General features: G+C 36.5%; 1 protein-coding gene across 10 annotated transcripts in view; it reads left to right on the plus strand.

Annotated features, from left to right (window-relative positions):
* The window catches only part of Dlc1 (DLC1 Rho GTPase activating protein), a 378,868-nt gene that overhangs the window by 179,643 nt on the left and 172,940 nt on the right, over positions 1-26,285 (plus strand). For 8 of the 10 annotated variants that reach the window (XR_007108304.1, XM_047549288.1, XM_047549290.1 and 5 more), the window contains one exon: positions 26-59. Coding sequence is in view for 8 of the 10 variants with exons in the window: in XM_047549288.1 (XP_047405244.1) it covers positions 26-59 (34 nt within the window). In the remaining 2 variants the exon portion in view is untranslated. Of the gene's footprint in view, positions 1-25; positions 60-1,147; positions 1,211-1,642; positions 2,469-26,285 lie in introns of those variants that run through there. The other 2 variants (XM_047549297.1, XM_047549300.1) reach the window with 2 other exon arrangements.

Consider the following 26,285-nt stretch of genomic DNA (forward strand, 5'->3'; position numbering starts at 1 on the left):
TTTGTGTTTTTCTTTTCTTTTTCAGGCTATGCCAGGTATTTCAGAGAAGGAAAATGCTGGTAAGTTGACATTTTGGTTATGTGTTCTTTCCTATTTTAGAATAAAATTCCATTCTAAAGTAGATGTTATTAGATATCTAAAAGGTATAAATCTCATCAATGTCGAGGAAATGTTATTATTGAATTCCTGAAAAATTAAGTTTATTGTGCTACAAATGTAAGAAAAAATGTGTAACATAATATTAAAAATATGTAACATAACATTATATTGTGTTTTAATAAGACTTCTTGTAGCCTCATAAATATCTGCAACCGCATTTTTAAGGAAAGCATTTCAATATTAATCAATATGCTGAGGAACAGTCTTTGGAAACTGGTGTTATTAATTATCAAGATTTATTTTTGAATTTTAAGTGTATATTCAGTAACCATGGGAAAAGATGTACTTGATTTAAAACTGATACTGTACTCCCAAAATCATAGATATAATTTAGATATAGATATAATAGGTATCGATATAAATATAAAGAACTGTATTGTAGAAAAAATTATACTATATTTTCCATGCTATGTGCTATAATTATAAGTATTTAATAATATTATGGGAAAATAGGTAAGGACTGTTGGAAATATGGAAATTAGACTTAGATTCATGATCCTGTGTGCTTTTAAAAATCTTTTGATCTTTCCTAATATCGTCTTAGGCATTCTTTGTAACTAAAACAGAAAAGCAAAACCAGATTGAAGATGTGCCACCAAACTAGAAGCATATCTCTTAGTTCATAGACATTCTTGATACATAAGAGCCATGTTAAAAGTTTGTAGTGTTGGGGCTGGATTTGTAACGCAGAGGTAGAGCTCTTGCCTAGCATGTGTGAGGTACTGGTTTCGATCCTCAGCACCACATAAAAATAAAAGGTATGGTGTTCATATACAGTTAAAAAATATTTTAAAAAAATGTTTGTAGTGTCACCTAAGAGAAGATAGTTTCAAGTGTCTTTGTAGTAAGGCATTAGAGCTTGTCTGGTGTGATTTTCATTCTAGGGATATTCATCTTCTATTTCAGAGATCTTATTTTTCCTGCTAGATCGTGTTTGCAAGTTTTCATAGTTTGTTCCTTCCATGAACTAAATTTTTCTCTCGTTTAGTCTGTATCTGATTTCTTCAATAATGTTGAAAACCCTTCAGAATAGAGGGAAAATATTGACCGGACCTGATGTGTCAAGAGGAAAACTGCTCTATTTAACAATGTACTAGTATTCTATGGATTAAGTACAAATATTAAATAAATTTATGCTTTCTTTTTGCAGTATTTTTATTGGTGCATTTTAATTGTACATAATGGTGGGATCTGTTGTTACATATCCATACACGCAAACAATATAACAATACAATTTGGTCAATATCATTCCCCATAAATGAATTTAAATTACAATTCCAAAGCACCAATATCTTTAAACAGATTCTGTCAGTTATATAGTGAATAAAGTAGTAAATAGTTAAGTGGGCATGTGCATCACAATGAGGAAGAAACTTAGCTAAAGTCCCGTTTTATTTGGGGTTATGACATTCTCTGTAATTTCCCAGATTAGCTGCAATTTAAACAAAGTATGTAACAGAGCAAAGATGTCTTCTTATTCCAGAATATCAGCAAATTCTTTCATACCCCAAGGAGAAAATTTGGATGTGAATTGTTGGCTGGTGAAGAGGATGAAGAAGGAGTGGAAAAATCTGTCGTTTGAAGAGATAGGAAAGCAAAAAGCTACCTCCTTCTTCTGTCATTGTAATGGCTTCAGTTTGAGAAAGAAGCATTTCATTTTATCAAGCCTCTGAAATACTTGGAAATTTTTATTGCAACAAAGAACTAGAGAGAGAGCATAAATATAAGACCACCACCACTTATTATCATCCTGGGAATTTTATTCCTTGGTGACAGAAAAGAAACATGAAATTAACTGTTGCTCTTCCTCTAATAATATTTTAGGTCATTTCTATACTGATGTGGTAGAAATTAAAAGAGTTAATAGATTCAGTTTTCTGAGGTTGTATAAGGTCCGTGAAAAGTAGAACTTACCAGTGGTCAGATACAACTCACCAGGGTCCGGGCACCCAGACACCCATCCCAGAACTCAGCAACCCAAGATTTGAACAGATCCTCTTTTCTCTTGTACATTAAAACAGCAGAATGACTGGAATTTTGATTTAGAGTTCTGGAGAATGTGCTGTTTGAGAGGAAATTTAATTTAATTTGGTAACTTAAAGATAAGAAAGAAATTATTTCTTCAAAAGTGAGTGAATTTGCCTGTCAAGACAAATGCTTATGTTTGAATATTTTATGAGTAATGGTATCAGATTTGACAATTCAAAAGAGAGTATGATTTATTTCAAAAGTTGTAAAGGACTACAACAGTCTAAGCCATCTAATTTTTGCATTTCTAAAGTTTATCATGCTCTATTTAAAATATTGTGAGTGTTCTGTATACAAATGTGAATCTCTTTATTCCTAGCTCTGCGCATCTTTATTTTTAAGCTCTCACTGGACAGAGGAATGGCCATGAAGGCAGAGGACCTACTCAGTCTTAGGGTGGGGGAAGCGGTAATTGAGCTCTTAAATAGGATTATCTTCATACCCACCCCTAAAGCGTGTCATTTTTTTTTCCCATCTCGCTAAATGAATGTAGCCTATTGTTCCTTATTGAGAAAGTCTATTTTTAATCCGTGTGAGCACTCATCCAAGCCAACTGGAACCAACTCTACCAGGCTTTGTAAAGCCCTAAACAGAATCATTTTGGGTGCATTCCATTAATCATCCTTGCGTTGCAGTTATGTGTTTGTCCCCGTGTGGGCTTTAAATAGCCCTCTTCTGTTATGATCCATGCTGCTGTACTAACACAGCCCAGGAGGATACGTTCTACTGCTCTTCTTCTACCTCATGAGGACAAACACTCCAAGGGGAAAACACTTTTCTTTTTTTTCTTTTTCTTTTTAGTACCAAGGATTGAATTCAGAGGCCACTGAGTCACATCCCAGCTCTTTTTATTTTATTTTGAGACAGGATCTCACTAAGTTATTGAGACTGGTTTTGAACTTTTGATTCTCCTATCTCAGCCTCCCAAGTCAAAGGAATTACAGGTGTGTGCCACCATACCTGGCTCAACTGAGAATTTCTTACCCCACCCTGTTCAAAAGTTTCCTAGGAAAAAAGTCATTAAAATATCATTTTCAGGAAACTGTATCAGAATGTGTGTTTTTAGAATCTGAGATACAGCCCAACCTATTTGTTGTTAAAATAATTAACCTAATCACACAAGTGTATACATGTACACACACACACCCACACACACACACATATATATTTGTATCCAACATATATATTTGTATCCAACATAGACTGTTACAGTCCTTTACAACTTTTGAAATAAATCATACTCTCCTTTGAATTGTCAAATCTGATACCATATATTTTCCTCCATCAGACACTAGAGTCTGTGTGCCTCTAAAGAGTGGGCTCAAAGCCATTGGTGTATTCTCCAACACATCTGCTTCCTATCTGTGTGGCCTTGAGTAAGTTACTTAACTTCCTCATTCCCTCATTTACAGAGTATAAATAAAGAATCTGCCATGGTATTTTTGTAAGACAATAAATCTTGGTACAAAGTAGGTCTAAAAAATGATAGCTGTTTTTTATGATGATTAGCTGTCTTCATACCTCTGTGTATACGGGCCACTGGATCCGAGCTAGCTCTCTGCTGTCTGTGTATGCCCCCAAGAGTCCTTACAGCTTCCTGGGGCACAGAGTAACTAACAGTTAACCAGCTGTCCATGTGGAAGACAGAGATTACTTCCTTCAAAGTCTTCTGAGTGAGTTAATTCAGAAAGCTTGTCACAGTATAGGCAGAGTTGGTCACATTTAACCCCTTATTAGACATTCTTTTCTCTACAAAGCTGATATTCTCTCTTATGAACAGATAATCTTGAATTTTCACAAAAGATTAGTCCCTGGGAAATATATACCCTCTGGGCCATTTTCCCATGGCTTGCTTATCCCCCTCAAACCCCAGTCCCTGGGGTAATTGGAGCCTATCTACCCAGCAGCCCTACTGGATCCTATCTGCCTCACTTCCTGCAACACAATCCTGTCTACACTGCTCTTTGCCCCTTGCCCCTTCCCTCTGCATCGCTTTGGTTTAAGGGTTCATTTCCCATTGAACTTTTGCAATAGTGTCCAGAACTGGTTTCTCTGCTTTATCTTATCATTACACCCATCTACTCTGTTCACTGTCATCTGAGTTTTCTTGGAAAAGTGGGACCTAATCATACCAATTACTGCTCATTTTACCTGTCTGTGCATTGTCTACAGAATACAATAAAACTTTCCTGCTTGACACACCTGGACATTGGGAATCTGGATGCAGTATAATTTATTGTACTGAGTATATAAACTTTGCCCCTCAGATCCACTTCCTGCTTTGCTTCACCCTGTGGACTAAATCGATAAGTTTCTATCCTTTCTGTCTTCCCCAGTCAGCCAGGGAGGAGCCTCAGCAAAAGACTGAGTATGGTGGCGTTGGCCATTGAAGCTGGATGTTTCATTCCCCCAACCACCTTGCATCACTGATAGTGTGACTTTCTGTTCCACACAAGTTTCCAGGCTCTGACAACCACTCTCTCCTCCCACCCTGTGTTTTCCCTACACTTTTATAGTTTCTCTGTTAAATTCCCCTCAACTTACCCCATGTGCCATTCATTTCCTATTAGGAGCTTCATGAATATATATCGCAATATTTTCTCTTCTTTCTATTCCTTTGTTTAGTTGGTTGATTGGTACAACTACAGCCACCACATCCAACCACAGAGACCCTTATAACTCTTTATCTTTCTACTTCTGCCTCAGTCTGTGGCATATACCTGTTTTATAAAAAAATTACAGTTGACAGGCAGAATAGAGAGAAGTAGAGGGAAAGTTCTCCAATTTAGAAAAAAAAAATAATGACTAGATTTTTCTGCCTCCTAAATGAAAATAGTTAATGCTTCACCCTTTCGGGAAGAAATGTATAGATGCTTATGTTTTATAATGTTATAATATGCTCTCTATTGAACAGAAACATGTAACATGCTAGGCACAGTGGCACACACCTGTAATCCCAGTGGCTGGGGAGGCTGAGGCAGAAGGATCACGAGTTCAAAGCCAGCCTCAGCAAAAGTCAGGCACTAAGCAATTCAGTGAGACCTTGTCTCTATATAAAAAACAAAATAGGGCTGGGGATATGGCCAGTGGTTAAGTGTCCCTGAGTTCAATCCCCAGTACCCTCCCTCAAAAAATGAAACCTATAACTGAGGAAATAAGCACTTCAGCTTAGTCATTACAATGTGACTGAACATATTTGAGAAGTAGTAATGTGGAAGAATGTGAAATTTATCATTCTAAAATTAAATCTCAGAACACCTTGCAAATTTTGTCAAGCTACATGACAGTTCATGGACCATTATCATTAGCCAAAAATGGCATTTTCCCCTGTCTTAAAATCCTTCTTGCTTTATTAGACTTGACAATACTATCACCTCCTTAGTGTAATGTATTATTTCCCAGTAGGAGATCATCATTGATTGTTCTGTGGTCCTAAAAACACTATGTGTCTCATTTTCTTGCTTTGCTGTCCTCTCCAGCTGTGAGCTTTTCTTGGTCAGGAATATTGTTTTTGTGTGCCCTGTAACAAAAACAGCTACTACTATACAGTGTGTATTCTGTAGATATGTGTTAATAAACAAATTATTATCACAGAGATGCTTTCATTTCAACATCAAAGATTTAGTGTCAGTATAGTTCTAAAATTTTTCTTTAACCTTCTCTCCCCTTTGCTCCATCACTATTTCCCTTCAGAACTGCCAAATATCTCAACAAGGTTCTTATTTGGGGATCTATCCCATACAAATGTATATATAAAAGGGTCTCACTGAAAAAGATGACTTGGAACCTGACTTCGGTTGTATTCATAGGCCATTTTTGCTAGAATGTTCTCCTGCTTCAAGGTGATTTAGTTGGCCAGAAAAATATTAGAAATCAAGATAATGAATTATAGCTTGAAACATTTGTGAAAGGTATCTTTCTTTCAAAAGCATACAACAGAGTCATAGTCTCTCCAAACTTTGTGTTGTGCCTAGTAGCAAGGCAGAAAATAGAAATCAGAGAGTTCTGTGACAAACGTGTGAGAGAAAATATTAGGGTTTTCATAATTTCATTCCATGCTCCTTGTAACATGCTAAATAACAAACCCAGACTTGGTGCCTTTTGGTATTAATTTTCTTGACTGCCTTTGATCACTGAGTAGGGAAATGCAGATGACAAAAATAAGAATTAAAATGGAAAAACACTTCCACCTTTGTCAGTCTGATCATCATTGCTCGGATTCAGAGAGTTATCAGTGTGATCTTTTTACTCTAACCATGGTCCAAAAATTTACAGATCCAAAGAGATTTGATGGAAAAAAAAACAGGACTGCTGTAATTTAAGAATTCTTTGAAAAACTCTACCCAGTTGCATGTCTCTGTTTTGGTATGAATCAGATTGTTTTATTGTGAACACCTCGAAAGTCAGAATTTTCTTTCACTCAGTTCTTTGTTTTCCAAGCCTGGCATTATTGCAGTTGCCTGGCATTGGGTGAATAAATGAATAAATGAAATCATTGAAAATTAGCCAAAGCCTTCCTCTCCCAAGGCCGAAAGTATGGTCTTCTAATTCTACTCTGAAGGAAGCTCCTCCGTAATTGCAAAGAAACCCCAACTGTTTATAGGTTTCCAGGATCTGAAAAGTGTCTTTATCTGGCCAGACTGGGTTTTGACCAACATTCTAAATTCTTTATTCCCTTTTACTCTTTGAAAATGAATTTCACTATTTTTAAACTAATGGCTTATAAATACTCATTGCTTCATTTTTTTTTTTTTTAAAGTATTATGGTCTCTACTTGCCTGTTTTCTTATGAGGAAGGAATTTAGGGTATGCCCACCCATAACCTCTTGGTTCCTCTGAAACCTAATGTAAACTAATCCATGAAAAGCTGCCTGTGATTGACTGGGTTGTTGAGAGGAAACACATTAGCTTTCAGGTATCAAGGAATTCAGAGAAAATATAAGCAAGCTATTCTTAAATACCAAAGATCTTGAACTCAGGATTTAAAAAGTAAAGATCAACTTCTGAAAGTTCCTTAATTTTCTATCGGTTTTTCACTTACTGCTGAATAGGTGAAACAAATTTACTTTGTCACCAGAAACAATAAAATATAATTCCTTTTCTTCTCAATTATATTTCAAGCAAAACTGGTGCGATAATTTTTTTAACAAGTTCCATTTGAAACATTTCATCTTCCAAGTATGTCTCCCCAGGTCTCTGAAGGTATTACTTGCCTGATGTCTTTCTTGTGGTATTTAGTGTTTCCTAGGATGTCTTTCTGTTTTTGAATTATCTTCCAGAACAGACTGTGAACTCCTTCAAGTCAAAAGCCCCCGTTTCATCTTTCCTACTCAGTGTAGTGATTTGCAGAGAGCAGATTCTCAAGAAATGGCTTTGGAACAATCTGCTTATTTGGCATATCAACCACTCCTGCAGGCACTGAGAAAATCTCTTGTCTACCAACAACTAGTACTTTCCATAATACTTGACAAGCTTGATATTTGTTCTGAAATTTTTCTTACTCCAGAAAGTCTTGTGGGCATTTAGGTCCTCCCATCAATCCTTGGAAAGAATGGCTATCCATGGTATGAAGAGGACACTGCTAACCACCGGTGTGGGCCATTTAGAGACTTTCGCATTTCCATCTTTCAATGGCCATTAGTCTTTTATCTGTAAAAAAAATTAATTTGTCACTTTCATCCTGCCTGAAGAAAGACAATTTATGAAAAAGTCCTTTGGTATCAGTTTTATTTAGAAAGCAATAATTTCATTTAGTCTGAAATTGTATCTGACCGTTTCTTCAAGTATTTAGCTTTATAGAATTTCCATTTACTTTTATTAATTAATGATGTGAATATATATGCAAATACATGCCTACAAGGTAAATGCACATTGATTCGAGCTTCTTTGGAAGTTACATGGAATAAAGTATGAATTTGATCTGTTGGAATGTGAAATACCTATAATTCTGCTGGCATGATTATATTCTTCTCTGACCCTCCATTGGTCAGAACTTTGATTTGTTTTTCTACAGGTTAACATTTAAGATTAACATCTCTTCCATGTAACTGTGGCCATTTCTGTTGCAGAATTTTGAAATCACTTTAGGATACAGTTGTCCAAATGGGAAATCCTAGACAGTCATTAAAACTATAACAAATTAACCAATGCCCAATAAAAAGACTGGTGCTATCCTACTGCTCTTGGGTGTCAGTTGTGTAGAGAATGAATCACAGTTTCAGGGAAAGAACGGATCATGGATTAAAGGAGCTATTTTGGCTTGACTACTATAATCAGGTAGAAAAGATCTCACAGAGGTCCTAAAGTGCTGATTTAACAAAATTGTCACTCAGGAGGTATTGCATTTTGTTTTCAAAATTATTGAGCTTCCCCAGAAAACACATTCCAGTGACTGCCAACTGCTCACATTTTAAACCTCCTCTTAATATAAATGTTAAATCGATTCTTTCCTATGGATTTAAGAAAATAGATAACTGGAGGATAACAGTACAATTCATCACCTCATTAATCTCCCTACCTCTTTACGTCTATGGTCTTCTCTGGTATGTTTATTGAGTGTTTCCCTCACTGTGCTATGATTTTTTGAAAGGTAGACATTTTTCACGCACCTCTGTTAATGTTAGCCTCTTAAAGGGTGTTTGAATTAATGCGTGTGGAATGAATGATTGAATGGAAAATAATAGCAAGCATCTACTCTGTGCCTGCACTTGTCTAAGCACTTTATAGACATAAACTCATTTAATCCTCTAGCTACCCTGTGAGGTAGGTTGAGGAATTTGAGACTCAGTGGGTTTTCTAAAGACACCCCAAATTACACGGTGGCCATGCAGGATGCATCCAGAAACACCAACTGCTGTGTGGTGGTCAAATGCCAAGACTCCTCAGACTGACAAATACATTTTCCATAACCTGGCCTTACTCTTCCTCTCCAAGCTTATCTCCCATCCTGCTCTAAAGTGTACCTTCCGTTGTAGTCATGGCAACAACCTCCTGGTTCCCCTGAATTTGCTTCTGCATAACTTGACCTTTGCTCCTCCTGTTTCCTTTCTAGAAATTATCTCCCCCACTCCCCAAGGACTCATTCGTGTCCCACTTCTATTCTGACCTCTACTTTGATAACCCCTGCTCATATGAATTTCACACTTTTGAAATGTACAACTATAGCATATAAAATCTCAGTCATTTTCATAATTAATCCTAAATGATTTTTCACTGCCCCTGAGTGTTTTCTTTGTCTCAGTCCCGTCTCCCAATGATCTTTTACGTATCTTAAAAATATCACCTAGTGCAGTGCGAATTTCATGAATAGGTTTTATTTTAGATCAGTTTTAAGTTCACAGCAACATGGAGTGGGAAGTATCATTCAAACTATATGAGATTCTAGTAAAGGTAAAACTAAGGAGACAGTAGGATCAGTGATGACCAGTGGCTTGCAGGCATGGCACAGGAGATTTTAGGGCCGTGAAACTATTCTGTGTGATGCCCTTATGATGTAGTCAGCATATAGTCTTTTCAGATTGGCTTCTTTCACTCAGTAATATTTATTTAAGGCCCTCCTGTTTCTCTTCTCAGCTTGATAGAGAATTTCCTTTTAGTACTGAATAATATTCCATTATATTTTGCAGTAGTCCCCCTTTATTCATGGAGAGTTTGTTCCAAGCTGCGTGAAATCACAGAGCATACAGAATCCTACATGTACTATGCTTTTTTGTACACATGGGCTAGTTAGTGACTAACGACGGACATGCTGGGCCAAGAGATGTTCAAGAGAGCAGGCTGGCAAGAGATTTCATTACTACTCAGAGCAGCACATAATTTAAAACTTATGAATTATTCATTTCTGGAATTTTCCATTTACTGTTTTCAGACCACATACAACTGAAACCATGGTAGGTAAAACCCTTGATAAGTGGGGACTACTGTACCATGGAGTGAAAGGGACTTTTTCAATACATTATTAATGTAAAAGTTTTTTTTTTTTTTTCAAAAAAACCCTCAAAGATAATAAAATACATTACACACTTCACTAACATTAACTTCTACCCTTTTTCTTTCGGCAAAAGCAACTTTCTTCTCTTAGTCATTAACTTAATTTCTCTTCCTTGGAATTTTTCAAGCTTTTGAATGAAAAATATCACTAAATATAGACAGTTATAATTTATAATAGTTGGTGAATAGCACCTACTGTATGGTGCTGAGAAGAGAGTGAGGTGTTTCCTCTGCATTCTTTTTTAAACATTCACTAAGCCGTTTAGTGAGCACTTAAAAAGTACTGTATGAATCTCTCCTGCTGCGGGCCTGCTGTCTTCTCTCCTCTCCAGGCCTCACCTCACCGCCTGTCCCACCTACAAGTATACTGATAAAAGTACGACAAAGTTAGTCAAACTATCATATTTCATACAATTTATACAAGCTACATACTCCTGTCTTTATGTCTTTTCTCTTGAAGCTTACTTTCTCAAAAAAAAGTCTTCTGTTATCTTTTACTCTTCCTTCAAGGATGAGCCTGAGTACCACTTTTTGCATAATGCCTTCTACAACGCCCCTTTGTCTCAGACTAGTTTCATGGCTGGTCTTTTCTACAGCTCCTGAAAGGAGCAGTCAGTGTGCCTGTGACCCTCTACCCTGATCTGGGGTCAGAGTCAATTGGTCTACAGTGGATAGGGTGGGAATGTAGCCACGCTAGACTGAAGGCCAGAGAATGTATTGGCTGACCAGTAGCCATGTACATGTCATCTCATCCCTTCTCTTTCTTCCTCTTCCCCTCTAAACCCTGCCTCCAGCCCCCCTCTCATTTAAATCATGGACTACAGAGCCTCAATCAATCTGCAGCAGGTGTTTTGGTTAATGGTTCATTTAGACTATGAGCTGAAGCAAACCATTCTGCAAAGAACAAGAGGATTATGGAGTGACAAGGCCAGGGCAGAAAAGTTAGAGACAATGCAAACTAGAGAAAGAGATGGAGAAAGTAGAGTCCAAAGAAGTTGACTTTCTGAGTGTCAGTTCCAGTTCTCAAGAGGCTCCTGGCCCACATCCACACAATGTGTATGCTATCTTTGCCTCTTAGGAAACTCTATTTAATTGGACCTAATATGAATAAATTCCTTGCATTGGATGATTAGATCCTTCTTCAAGTTCCTATGACTATACAATTATGATACAAAATGATCTATGAATTCTCAGCATCACAAAATATGATCTATTACTTAATTTGATATGATGTTCTGAATCATTCCGTTTCTCTTATATGTACTCTGTCTCCCAAAACAAAAGCAGCCACATTTTGTTTTCTGTTTACTTGTTTGTTTTACTCCACAGGATCTAGAAAAATCTAGGTATCAGTGGATATCCAATAAATTCATATTTTTTCACAGTGAGACTATCTTCTTAGGCTACCGAGCCATATTTTTAGTTCATAATTACATTCCAACCCATAGAATATCTTTCCATTCCATCTCTCTTAACTGCTCTTATCCAAATCAGTACCATCATACCTTGGATTTATGAAATTCATGGCTTTTTCCCTTTGACCAAATAAATTATCTTCCTTTTTAAATCACTTAATTTTATCCAGAGGATGCCAATTTTCAATTTGCATTGTAATTTGCTTAGGTCAAGTGCTACTGCCCTCAATAATTTAATATATTCATTAAACTATATTCATATTCCCTCATTCTACTTAATACCAATCAGTATGATCTTAGACAATAATAGTTAACACTGTAGGCACAAAATAAGGATGATTATAAACAAATAGATTATGTAAGTATAAATAAATATATTCATTTACCTATGAAGAATATAAAAAATCAAAATGTTACAGTTGGTACATTCTTAAAAATTAAAAAAAAACTTCAAGAGAAAAAAATAAGAATTTGGTTGGATTTACTCATATTCCATGACTTTTTTTTTAATTTAAATTTTTTAATTTAAAGAATTTATATATGTGTGTGGGATGCAAGAGACATTTCTGTGATTTTTTGTCTTTGTACCAGGGATTGAACCCAGAAGTGCTTAACCAATGAACCATATCCCCAGCCTATTTTATATTTTATTTAGAGATAGAGTCTCACTGAGTTTCTTAGGACCTCACTAAGTTGCTGAGGTTGGCTTTGAACTCGTGATCCCCCTGCCTCAGCCTCCTGAGCCCCATGCACCGCCATGCCTGGTGACTTTCAAATTTCTCTGTGGCTGCGTTCCAGCTACAATGAGAACACAGGAGCTTCCCTCTATGCAAAACAAAGATTATACAGGTGACCCAAAAAAGAACATAAGACTTTCTATTTTGTGACTTCAGTAAAGTAGGGAACTGACTTAATATAGCAATACAGCCTTCATCATTTTCTAATTTTTTTGAGCACCAAAAATGTTAAGAGTCTTAAAAGAGTCATCTCAGTCTGACGTGTGACCCTGACTCTGGGATGGGGCTCATCATTCTGCAGCTAATCAGGAGCTTTCTCCCAGATGGTCCCTGACAACAGAACATAAACAGAGCGGTGACCTCCTCATCCTCACATGCTGGGAGCCACCTGGCCTTTCTGTGATGCAGACAAGAGACAGTGGGATGAAGACACATTCAACATGCCTTTCCAAATGGAGATGTTCCGACACTCGTACAAATACCTTCCGGCATTCCAAAAGCTTTCCATCTAGAATGGAGGTCAACTTTCAAAAAATAACCTCAGATCAAACATGGACATTTTCCTGAAGGAAACAACACATGCAATTTCAGCAAAGTGGGTTTAATTCTATTACAGACAGAAGTTAGCAAGAAGCCCCCTACTTGCATTCTGGTAGAACCTGAGTGAGCCAAGTTAAGGGCGCTGAGCCATAGAAAGAATTCCACATCTGGAAAATCTTTGCTCCATCTGTGATAGGTTTTCTTTCTCTTGCTCTTTCTCTACCATTTCCCATGACTTCAACTTACCTCGCCTTTGTTTTCTTTAGAGAAATTATTTAACCCTTAGGGTTTCGCGTTTTGTTTTGTTTTGTTGTTTTGTTTTTAGGAGGCAGGAATGCAAAAGCTACCTCATCATCATGTTGCAATGCCCTCATATCTCATATTTAATTTATTTCAGTGTCTATATGAGTGATACATATGACAAGAAAGACAAAGATCTGATAAACTCTATGAAATTAATTTTAGAATACTTTATGTTGGGAAAAAAGATATACTTTAGGTAGTCACAGTACTTTGTTTTTTATTTGCATGTATTTAATGTTGAACTTTACCTCTGATTCAGAAGTTTTGTTTGTCTCATAAAATAGTTAATATTATGGAGCACACAGAAATAAGGTTACATGTTAATACCATCGTACTCATTGATATCATATATAATTATGAAAAAAATGCTTACTATCCAATCTTCATCTCACCTAAGTCTTAAGTAAGTTGCATGGCATTAGAGTTTGCATTTTCTTCCCTTCTCATTCTTGGCACTTTCTTTGGGAATACCACCCAACTGAAGCTGTGTCTGCACTCAGCCAGGCTACATGCCTCACTTCCAGCATTCTTTTGGATGTGGTTCCATGTTCTCCACATCCTACACTCTCTACACCAGTATCTTTGCTGAAATCGCTACTTTTTCCCAACACTTCCTTTCATACCATATCCAAATTTCCATATTACCCCCTCTTGGAAGCCTTCGAGGAGCTCCACTTCTTGGAAATCATTAGATTGTCCTGAACTCTCAAATCCCATATCTGAAATTTTTATAAGGTGTTTTTTCCTTTATGTCCTTTATTATCATTATTTGGATTTATTTTCTCTATTATATAATAAAATTCATGTCCGATTTATCTTTTGACGTCTTTTACATAAAGGATACTCAATAGTTATTTGATTAAAAGAAAAATGGCATCCTTAGTTGAGAATAAAAGCATACCTTTTGGGGGCTGGGGAGATAGCTCAGTCGGTAGAGTGCTTGCCTTGCATGCACAAGGTCCTGAGTTCGATCCCCAGCACCGCCAAATAAAAAAAAAAAAAAAAAAAAAAAAAAAAAAAAGCATACCTTTTAACGCAATGTTTGTTAAAGTGTGCCTTTGTAATTGTGTTAAAGCGTGCCTCTCGAATACTTGTTTAAAGTTTCAGATTCCTGGAAGCCTCCAGGCCTGCTGAGTCAGAATTCCTAAGGCCCAGCAATCATAATTGTTAATATACTCTCCATGGAATTCATATAAACACTGAAGTTTCAGGATCACTGGTTTATGTCAGTGAACATTTCCTACTTATTTTTCTTTCCCACATGGGTAGAATCGCAATTTGTACTTCAAAAGTTTTGCTGCCTAACAAAATCCTAAGACTTAAGACAAATTATCGTGACACTGGATAGTTACCAAAAGGTCATATTCTATTAGATATAAGCAAAAATATATCTCTTCTCTCTCTCTGATATATTGGACTTATAAAACTAAGGCACTACCCACAGAGAGTTTGCAGTCAAGGTAAGAGAATAGATACATAATAGGAAAAGTTTATTGAGTAAACAAAATAATCAAAGACACCCTATGTAACTATAGTTGCATGCATTTCCCTTTAGACAATCTACTCATTGTCTGTTCTCCCAAAGACAACAATCTTTTAAAGAAATGATAATAATTCTGTACACAGACATGGTGGGGATGGGGTAAGGGGGACAGACTATGCTGTGAGAACCTGACTGTCACACCACCCCACCACTCACTTTCAATGCATGGGTGTTTACTGGGACTAGGTTCTTGTTTTAAACATACATTTCTCTGCATCCCTACACATTCGTTCCTCTTCTAAACTTATTCACATATTGGAACTGTCCAAAGAGTATTGCTGAACACCATTCAACAGGAATTCTGGTCTCTATGAAATGGAGGGTATTTTGGGGGTAATGAGTAGGAGACCCCTATGGAATGGTGACTCTGGACAGCAGAATGGCAGAGAACTGAATGTCACAGAGAAAAGAAAGAGGTCACAGGAGTGAAGATGTTCAGAGAGAAGGGGGGCGAATTACATCAACTAACATCACTGAATTTGCAATGTTGTAATCCTGGAAACAAGGGAAATTGCTGAACGCTGTCTAAAAATGGACATACGTGGCATAATCCTCCAGTAAGTTACAATCTTCAGCTTCTCCTAGTGGAACCTATGATCCCTGTTCCAGGTTAATGCAAGAGCAGCCAAATGTCAGCCCATCAGTTCCCTTTCTCTCCCACTTCCTCTTCCCTCCACTAGAAAGTCAAGGGCCAACGATAAAGAGAGAAGTGCTGGAACAGTGATGTAAGTATGTGCTGCCTTTCCTGCTTGCCTGTTTATTTGTCTCAGGATTTCCTTTTTCTAGACCTTGAGTGCATGTCCTTTGAGGAGGCTGACAACCTGCTGAGCAAGATAAGTGGTAACAACTAAGCAGTAAGATTCTCAAGATACTCTGGACATTTAGCTGAGGGTGAGGACATCTGGGCTGGAGTTGTCCAGAGAGGACAGGGGAAAGAAAACCTTGAAAAACTGGAGTGGAAGATCTGAGGCATTTCTAAGCAAGGAAAATGCTGTTACAAAGTCAAGATGGTGGGAATGCACGAGGCAATTGTGTAGCCTGGCCAACTTCAGTCCAGAGTTTGTGTTTGCAAGGAGAAAAGACTGGGAGAATGAGATTCCAGGCTCCAACAGGCCTTGGAGAGTGATTACAATTTTTAGTAAGAAGGTTAAATCTTATTAATCAGTGGTATTACCCCAACTGCAAAGATCTAGACATCCTTATTCTTAACTCTTTATTCAGTAGTAAAAGATTAAAAGGCAGCAACAATTATTTTAAAAAGATACACCACATTAGAAACCCTTTGAAAACAAGCACAATCACTATTGATGAGGGACTTTTAATGGGTACATGTCATGGAATTTAAGACTAGGTTAGAAAAAGTCAAACAAATTTTGAGTTATGCTTTTGCTTTTGGTTATATGCTTTTAAAAATTGGGTTCCAATTTGTTATTTGACTATTGCTTATGATAATAAATAACAAATGATATCATTAAGATAAAGAAAAGATAACATGGAATTTAGAGAACTAAAGAAAATAGTTCTAAAAGTCTCTGACTGTCCAACTGACTTCAGAGGGAATAATCCTCCTAAGAAATGCTAACCATTTCCTAAAAAATAGCTAGATATAAAGGCAACCTACTTTTAAATAATCATATTTTACACTTAAATGGCAACATTGCCTGTTCGACTTCCTGCCACCATCTATCCTATATTTTTCTTTGAATTTTTTGGTTTCCCATGTTCGTGCATCATTGACAATCTAGTCTTGGTGCCAGATGTGAACCACTTTGTGCATGAAATTCCAAAGAAAAAACACTTCCATTTCCCTCAGAGGAATTTTTCTAGTGTCCCATGGAATATTAACAATACTTACCAATGCTACCTTTTAGGTAAATAACAAATATCAAGAAATGCGTGAATAATAGTTGTTTCATTCAGAGTACATTGATCAGCTTTTCATTCCTATGACAAAATGCCTGAGGTAATCAACTTTTGAAGAGTAAAGTTTTATTTTGGCTCATAGTTTTGGAGTTTCCAGTACATGATTTGTTCGTCCCATTGCTTTGGGTCTGAGGTGGCACCTCATAGCAGGAGTGCATGGAACATAGTTGCCAATATCACAATCTAGGTGGCAGATAAAGGAAGAATAAAGGAGGGTGTCCTTTGAGGGACATGCAACATTCGAACTAGAGCACAATGGCTGATAAAAACCTCACAAAACTGTGTTTGCCCTTTTTCTCCATCTAGATCTACTCAATCTTTGTCTCTTGATCCTTGTCTCATATACATAAGAACAGTTTTTCCCAAACTACTTATGATGATCAATTTTTTTAAAACCAAACCATTTTAAAATATGATGGAAATGTATTACTAGGAAATAATAAATTGGAAAATAAGACACTAAAAATAGAAGTTATTTACCATTAGATTCAATAGACATAAAAATTCTTCTGCAAGAAATTTCTAAATGACTCCTCTCAATTTCCATGCTCATCTCTGACCATCTATCTAGATCCTGACCAGACTTATGGTCACACATTAAATAGTGTTAAGAGACCAAGAAGCCCAAACCAAATAAGGATTGTGAGGGAACATTAGGGTTGGAACGTCCCATGACCTACTCAAAGAGATTTGGAAAGCAGGGTAGGCATGAGATTTCTTTGATGACCACATGTGTCTTCAAACATGTGGGAATTCCACCTCTTAAAGGAATGTATGCTGGGCACAGTGGCGCATGCCGGTAATCTCAGCAGCTGAGGAGGCTGAGATAGGAGGATCAAGAGTTCAAAGCCAGCCTCAGCAACTTAACAAGACCCTAAGCAACTCAGTGAGACCCTTTCTCCAAATAAAATATTTTTAAAAGACTGGGGATGTGGCTCAATGGTTAAGTGCCCCTGGGTTCAATCCCAATACCAAATAAATAAATAAATAAATAAATAAATAAATAAATAAATAAATAAATAAATAAAATAAAGGAATGTGTCCCAAAAAAAGCCTTTGCTGAGAGTCTCCACTGCCCTTTAGCATCTGCTTTTCTTCTTCAGGTTTCACATGCTCAAACTTCACCTCAGATGCCTTCTTCCCTGGGAAGTTTGCAGACTGTCACCTCCTGTACAGTTCTAACATATGTGAATGAACTGTGGTGCTGCATCTCCCACAATTTTACCATTTCTTCCATTTTCTCAAAGACTTTCTTTTTCCTTTCTTCTCCTGGCTTGTCTTCCTTAAGTCTTTTGTATGAGTAAGACTTTCACTTTTTTTCCTTTTTTTTTGTTTTGTTTTGCTTTGTTTTGTTTTGTTTTCTTGTTGAAAATAGTTGGGAAGAGGTTTTTCGATTACTCTTTATTAGGAAGTGACTGTGAAAATTATGTCCATTTTACTGCTAATGTTAGCAAAATGCTTGTTCATTTGAATAACTTTTTTTAAAGCTTCCACTATGAGTCTTGAAAAGGGAATATATAGCCATACAATTAACATACTCTAATATAATACAGTAATAATCTATCATTATTCAGTTGAAATGTTTTTATTCTTTTATACGGCATGAGTTGATACTAATTACCATTCAATATGGAATGAGTCTTTCATGATACCTTTCAAATAAATTTTATTATTGGTAATACCTGAAGTACCTTATTATAATATAATTTTATTTTAGTATAATGTGATCTAGTTATCTTATCACTGGAGTATGTATATTCCAAACCAGTTAATATTCCACCAACAGCAGTTTCCTCCTTGGTGACAGAAGGACCCCATTCTCTCTACTTCTCTGTAAAGAGCATATCTGATTTTCAGAGATGCATTATTTTCTTTTGTTGAAGAATCTTATTAAGATCGATGCTTGAACACTGAGGTTTTTTTCCTAGTTCTATCTCTTTCATGTATTCTATAAAATGCTTATTTATAAAATATATCAATTTTCAATTGGATTGCTCCTATTTTACTTTTTGATTTGTAGAAGTACTTTATTTATTATAGATATTAACATGCTATTGGTTATATGTGTTTAGTTCTATGATTTCCCAGCTTATCATTTTGCTTTTTTTTTATCAATGCACGAACTGCTGCATGAACTCATGCACCCTGGAGTTCATCCCACCCCATCCTTACCTCATCCTCTGTCACTATAGTTTTGCCTGCAGAAGTATCTATAAACTGGAAAAGGTATTATCAATATTCTCATACAAGCTTTTTTACTTAGTTTTATTTCTCTTGTGTAATATGTTGGAGTGGAATTAGTTGGTAAGGATATATTTAACTTTATAGAAAAAGCTTCTAAACTGTTTCCAAATTGGTTGGACCATTTTACACTCCCACTAGCAATGTATAGGAATTCCAATTGCTCTACATCCCAACACTTCCTGTGGTCATTTTTCATTTTAATGGTAATATATCTCAGTGTGGTGTAATTTGCATTTCTCTAATGACCATGTGGTTAAGCATCTTTTCATATACTTATTGACCATTCATATACATTCTTTTGTGAAGTGTCAATTTTATCCTTTTGCCCTTTTGTTAAAACATGATCAGAAGAAGAAGGTCACAAAACCTCTCCAAGTCTTCTGGCTTTTTCTCACATTTAGGTGTATGGGTCATGATCCATTTAAAATCCCTCATTATTTAAGGTGTGAGGTAAGGGTCAAGGTTCTTTATTTGTTCCATATGGTTATCCAATTGTCCCAGCATTATTTGTTGAAAAATATTATCCTACCTGATTTATTTACTTTGGTACCTTCATTTTTTAAAAAAATAAATCAGCAGGTGATGCTGAATTAATCTTTGTTCGAAATATTTGATTTGCTTCCATTGGTCTGTATGTTTGTCCTTAAAATGGATCACCCTGTTTTAATTACAGTTGCTTTATAGCAAATCTTGAAATCAGGTAATGTAAATCCTCCAGTATAGCTCTTCTTTTTCAAAATTATTTTGATGCTTTAAGGGTTTTTGTATTTTTATATAAATTTCAGAGTCAATGTGTCAGTTTTTAAAACAAAAAACCTACTGGAACTTTTATTGGTTTTGTATCAAGTCTATAGATTACTTTGGGAAGAAATGACATTCTATCAATAATAAGTTCTCAAATCCATGAACATGGTATATCTTCTCTATTTATATCATTTTAAATTTCTCTTAGAAATGCTTTGTAGCTTTCAAAATGTAAGTAAACAAATATTTTAATTAAATCTATGTGTTTCATATCTTCTGCTCGTGCTATAAATGGTATCATTTTGTTTTAATTATCACATGTTCATTGCTAATAGACAGAAATGCAGTTGGTTTTGAATATTGACCTCAATCCTATGACACTTCTATAGCCAGATTTTATTCTAGTAAATCTGATTAGGGATTAATCAATTTTCAAAGAACCAGCTTTTGATCTTCTAAATTGTCTACTTTCAATTTCAATGGTTTCTTCTCTCATCTTTATTATTTCCTTTATTCTGCTGCAAGGTCCAGAACACCCTTTATTCTAAGACTAATTTAGCCTCGTTAGTGAGGCACAACTATTTGGGAGATGATCCATATTCATGCTGGCTGCTGAGAACACAAACTAATTCCAGCCTGTGTGAGCTCCAGGAAGTGGTCTGCCTACTGATTTCCGGTTCTTTCCAAGCCTTGAAAAGTACCATCTCATGACTGAGCAGATGAGTATTAAGCCACAGATTTGAGAAGACCCCTCTTCCGAGTTTCAAACTGACTCTTTATGCTGCATCCTTTTCTTTGGTACTCTGCTCTACAAATTCCAACCAATCTCCAATCTCTGTTGCATCATCGCTTCCAGGCTGTTTGATCTTCCTCTTTTTTATTGTTCAGAAATTGGCCCCAGGCAGAGGAATGAGACTGAAATCATGAAGGACTCATCTATTTTTTTTAAACCTCTCAGAGATCACAGTTCTCACATCCCATTTTCCAATTTCTGTGTTAATAGTTTTTAGGGATTTTTGTTTTTGTTTTTGTTTGAAAGGGCTGTTGTATGTGTGTGCACATGCAGCCAGCAGGATCACTTCATTCATAGAAGCTAAGTCAACCTGCAAACAGTTTTATACAAAAACATTCAAGTCTGTTCATATCAACACATATCACAGTATATGACAGTTTTTAATAATCTGGTTCAATAGGTTATATGAACATTGAGAAATAAGTGGGATCCTGTTTGGTCTGACTTTGAAGTTATGCCTAAATGAATGTACTTGAGTATATTGGAATTATCCAAATTATCCAAAATGGTTTTGGATTTTATTGTTTTGGATGTTTCTTGTAGGCATACTATTTGAGGTGATAGACAATTGTTATAATCCAGAGGTAATGGTATCTGGCGCTTTCATGGACATTTGTGACAATAAGCAGACTGTACATTAAAGTAAAATAAAATGCTAGAGCTTTTGTTTGTTTCTCAAAAGAAGTCTTTTAATTCAGAAAATGCAAGAGAGTAATATCTTGAGCCTAATCTCAATAAAAAGATAGATAAAATAGCTAGTAAGAATTGGAATAAACACAATCTAAAAGTAATTCGAGTAGTCATAATAAATGTAAATCTTAGTGAGCAGAGAGACATTACATCATTGTAGTCTTGTCATTATTCTCGACTTTCTTAATAAAAAAATACTGGAATTTTACACTGCAAAGAATAAAGGATAAGAAAATAAAAAGAAAAATAAAAGAGTAAAAAGAAGGAAATCATTTCCCCCTAACATTTAAACTGTCTCTAAAGTTTATTTTGCCATTAGATGTTCTAGTCTTGCTAAGGCAATATAAGTTATGAATGTATTATTTCTATTTCATTATTTTTGATGAGGTATTTCTATTGATTTTTCTTTAAAAATTAAAAATTTTCTAGACTTCTGAAATCATAGCATAGAATGAAGATTGAAATCATGACATAGAAAAAGAATTCTAGGGGCATCGCTTTTCCATCTTTCTCCTTGGTCAAGAACATTTAACAGAGTTTATCACAAAAGAGATTCTTAACCAAATTTAGTGTAATCCTAAGGGTTCCAAATGTAGCAGACTAAGACATAAAATTGCCACTTGCCAGAGCAAACAGGCTAAGGAAGATCACATTAGGTTAACATTTTAAACTGAAAAAGGATATCAGCACATGTAACTGACACGCTAGGTGTTAGTTGTTGGAGTAAATGAAAATCATTGAGACATTCCTGAGGTACAGAGGTTTCCTTCTACAAATTCTCTGTCATGGACTATTGGACATCTACATAATGGAGAACTCATTTTGTGGAGTCGTAGCCCTTTAGGCAGATTTCTTATGCTGGGATAGGCACTGTCATTCATTAAGGCTGCTGCCCAGTTGCAGGGGTTGGTTCACTGTTAAGACCTAACCAAATGGGGTTTTAATAATTTCCTTCCTCTGCCAAACACACAATCTAGGCATGCCATTGACTCTTAATAAACTTTCCATTTCCTGTCATTATTTGTATTATTTGGAAAGAATCGACCAGCATTTAGAGCTATCCTAAATGTTCCAGTTGATCCAAAGAACATTTAAATGAGTTGCATCACCAAATGCGAGTGGCCAAAAGACCACAGTGGATCCATGCTATACAGGTTTGGAAAATAAAGTGTCTCTATTACTAACTCATTGAAGTTGGGACCTAGAAGAGCTATAAAACTGAAAATTTTGTTTGTACTTAGAAAACTAAAGTCATAAATTAGACAAAATTAGATAAAATCTACAATGCATTACCAAGGCATGATGATTGTTTTATATGGAAAATACTAAGGACCTATTTGAGCCAGAATCTCTAGGTTCATGTACAAATGGGAACCTCTACTCCCCAGAAATCTGGAAGAGTTGGCACAGTTTTCCCTGGTCAGATAGATAGAAGCTGCACCAATGACTGAAACTAGTTTTTTTTATCACAGAAATAAGGAACTGCGAAGTTGTCAAAGCCTAGCAAAATTATTCTCATTTCTCCTGTAATTCCCAGTGGGATCTTGCAAAGCCAATGAACGCCTTATATTTCCTCTTTCCCCATGAGCCCAGCTGAGACAGCAGTAATTATCACCAACTGTCCTCACCTCTTCCTCTCACAAGAGATGGAGATTACTTGAAATTTGTGGAAATACAACTTGAGGAATTATTCTATAAATAGTAGATTATAAACAACACTTTTCTGTATGTCACACTTTTAGTGGTCTACAAGAACAAATATAAAAAATGATAATGCAAAATTGGCTGTGTATTAGAATGGTTTTTATATCATACACATGATATGTGGCTGAGATGCACCCATAAGAAGTTGAACTACCCTCACAACAAAATTTCAATTTAATGAGTTTCCAGCCCTAATTTGAGCTATGATAAAATCAGCAATTAAAGCTCATCTGGCTTTAAAACATTTATCTGCATTCCTACTCCCCAAGTAGTCTGTGAATAAAAGTTATGTTTATACTGATAATTTTTTTCAATAAAAATCTCTTAAGATAGGTTAGGTCTAAGGATCATTTGTCCTAACAGAACCTATACTATCAAGAGGTTGCCTTTTTCCTAATATTCACTGAGATGAGCTACAGGGCAGAACTAAGAATGTTGTCTTGACATGGAAATGTTGCAAAGGAGAAGGAGGGCTGTTCTTGAACATTCCGGAGATGAGACCTGAGTACCCTAGCATAAAACAGTGTTCACTGAATTAGGTCCTAATTCTCTTGGCTCATTGTCCCTCGATTTCCATAGCTGGGATCCCCTAAAACCCATCTGCAAATTCAAGTTTCTTCACACCCTGGGTCTAGTTGGTTATTTTATTTGCTAAGATGGAAAACGTTTGGTCAATAGCTTAGTATCAATTGAGAGTCTAGATATCAGTAATGGTTCATTATCATCATTAACTGAAGCCCAATCAGGTTGGTTGGGAAGCTAATGAACTTTGGCAGCAAACAATCCCACATGTGAATCCTAGATCTTTCATATGCTCTCTGAGGTTCCTCTAGTTTCTTCTCTCAGAGCTCCGGTTTCCTCATTTCTGAAGAGGCGATGACACTAAGTCAAAGTGGCAATTATCAAGAATATAAGTATGATAAATGTTGGTGACGATGTGGGGAGAAAGGTACACTCATACATTGCTGGTGGGACTGCAAATTGGTGCAACCACTCTGGAAAGCAGTACGGAGATTCCTCAGAAAGCTTGGAATGGAACCCACCATTTGACCCACTTTATTGTATTCCTTGGTATATACCCAAAAGACTTAAAATCAGCATACTACAGTGATGCAGCCACATCCCTGTTTATAGCAGCTCAATTCTCAATAGCTAAGCTATGGAACCAATCTAGTGCCCTTCAACAGATGAGTAGATAAAGAAAATGTGGTATATATATACAGTGGAATATTACTCAGCCATAAAAAAGAATGACTTAATGACTTTTGCTGCTGAATGCACAGATCTGGAGACTATCATGCTAAGTTAAATAAGCCAATCCCAAAATTGAAAGGGTGGAATTTTCTCTCTGATATATGATGTTAACACACAATAAGGGAGGAGAGGAAAGAATAGAAATTCAGTAGAATAGATAAGAGGAATGAGAAGTGAGGGGGAATAGGAATAGGAATAGTAATGACAGTAGAATGAACTGGATGTAACTTTCCTGTGTTCATATCTGAATACATGACCAGTTTAACGCCACATCATGTACAACCACAAGAATGGGATCCTAATTAGAATAAGTTATACTCCATGTATACATGCTACTATCATGAATATCTAAAAAGAACAAATTAAAAAACAGGACATGATGACACCTGTACTAGATTGTGGTGATGAACCAGGAGTCTCTACGCAACTCTAGAAAGGTTTGTGGTTCATGTCACGGGTACTCAGTAAATGCTGCTTTTTTGCTCCCTCTTCCTTTCTGGGTTTAGTATAGAGACACTTCCTACCATTACCGACCCTCTGCATGACTCAACAATTCACGTTGGGAATGATTATATGCCCTTGTTTGTCATAGATCCAGATAGATTGGAAATTCAGGTGAGCTCAGTGCCTAGGAGGAGTTAGGAGTCCAGGCTATGTTTTACTCAGTGCTCCCATAATACTTTGAACATGCTTCTACTGTGAACTGACCACATTATTTTCAAGTTATTTGTGGTCAAGGTGGTGTCACCTCTTCGAAGACAGAGTTATTCATCCTCAAGTTCCCCATGCACAGAACAGCATGTGGTACAGGACACTTTTCATGCCATGGATGCTGCATGCTGTTCCTCTGCAAAAGGGGTCCAGACAAACCTGTACTGTTCAGCACATGCTCCAAGGTGTCCAGACCTGTTTGAAGGACACATACACACACACACACACACACACACAGACTTTGAATATTCTATTTTAAACCAGAACCAAGAATTAGGCAATCCATTTTTGTAATATAAGTATTTTTTCAGTATTAGGGTTTGAACCCAGAGCCTCACACACAAGCACAAATTTTGTGAAAAATTTTAATGGAGAATTCTCACTTGGAATTGCTTCTTGAAGGCACAGAGTTCTATAAAATTCAGTAATTAGTACTTATTGCCTCTTAATTTTTAATCAGCTTTTTCATTGGTGTGACCAACAACAACAACATCAACAACAAACCTGACAGGAACCACTTTAGAGGAAAAGTTGTTTATTTGGGGATTTTGGGGGATAGATGGTAGACTGGTAGACTTCGTTCCTATAAAGCAGAACATCAGGAAGGAAGTGTGTGACAGAGGAAAGCAGCTGGCAACATGGCACCAGGAACCAGAGAGAGAGAGTACCTCTCAGCAAGGACAACAAACATACCACAAAAGCATGCCCCTGGGGACGCACCTCCTCCAGCCACACCCTACCTGCCTGTAGTTACCAGGAAGGTAATCCCTATCAGGGGATTAATGCACTAAGACTCTCATAACCCAGTCATTTCACCTTTAAACCTTCTCCCATTGTCTCATGCATGAACTTTTGGGGGACACCCAATATCTAAACCATAATATAATCCATGCCCCGTCCAGTGGTAAGAGAAAGAAGTAGGTATTTATCAAAAAGCATGTTATTAACTATGGAGAGGCTATGGTGTGGATGCAGTTTGAATTTGTTCCTTAAGGGTTCATGTGTTGGAGGCTTGGTTCTAGGTGTGGTGGTGGGACCTTTAAGAGGTGGGGCCTAGTGGGAGCTCCTTAGATCACTAAAGGCACAGCCCTTGGAAGGAATTCAGGTAGTTCTCCTGGGACCCTGAGTTACTTCTCTCAAAAGTGAGGTATTATAAGAGTAAACTTGACTCCTGAATCACTGAAACTTCCTCTTAGAGGATGAGCTCTCTTCTTTCTTCACATGCTTCTGCCATGATGCCATCTGCCATTAGGCCCTCACTAGAGGCCCAACCAATGGGGTCACCTGATCTTGGACTCTCAGCCTCCAAAACTGTGCTAAAGAAATCTCTTTACTTTATAAGTACTCGACTAAGTTATTTCATTATACTAACCCAAAATAGACTAATATGGGTTACTAATAAGCAGTGGTTACTAGTGTTAGTCAAAACTCATGAGCACAATCTCACTAGTGTCATAATTACTTTTTGTATAGCAAAGTTAGCAAAGATATAGGAAAGAGGATCATGT

This window comes from Sciurus carolinensis, chromosome 4 (assembly GCF_902686445.1).
Source record: "Sciurus carolinensis chromosome 4, mSciCar1.2, whole genome shotgun sequence".
NCBI classification, from domain to species: Eukaryota; Metazoa; Chordata; class Mammalia; order Rodentia; family Sciuridae; genus Sciurus; species Sciurus carolinensis.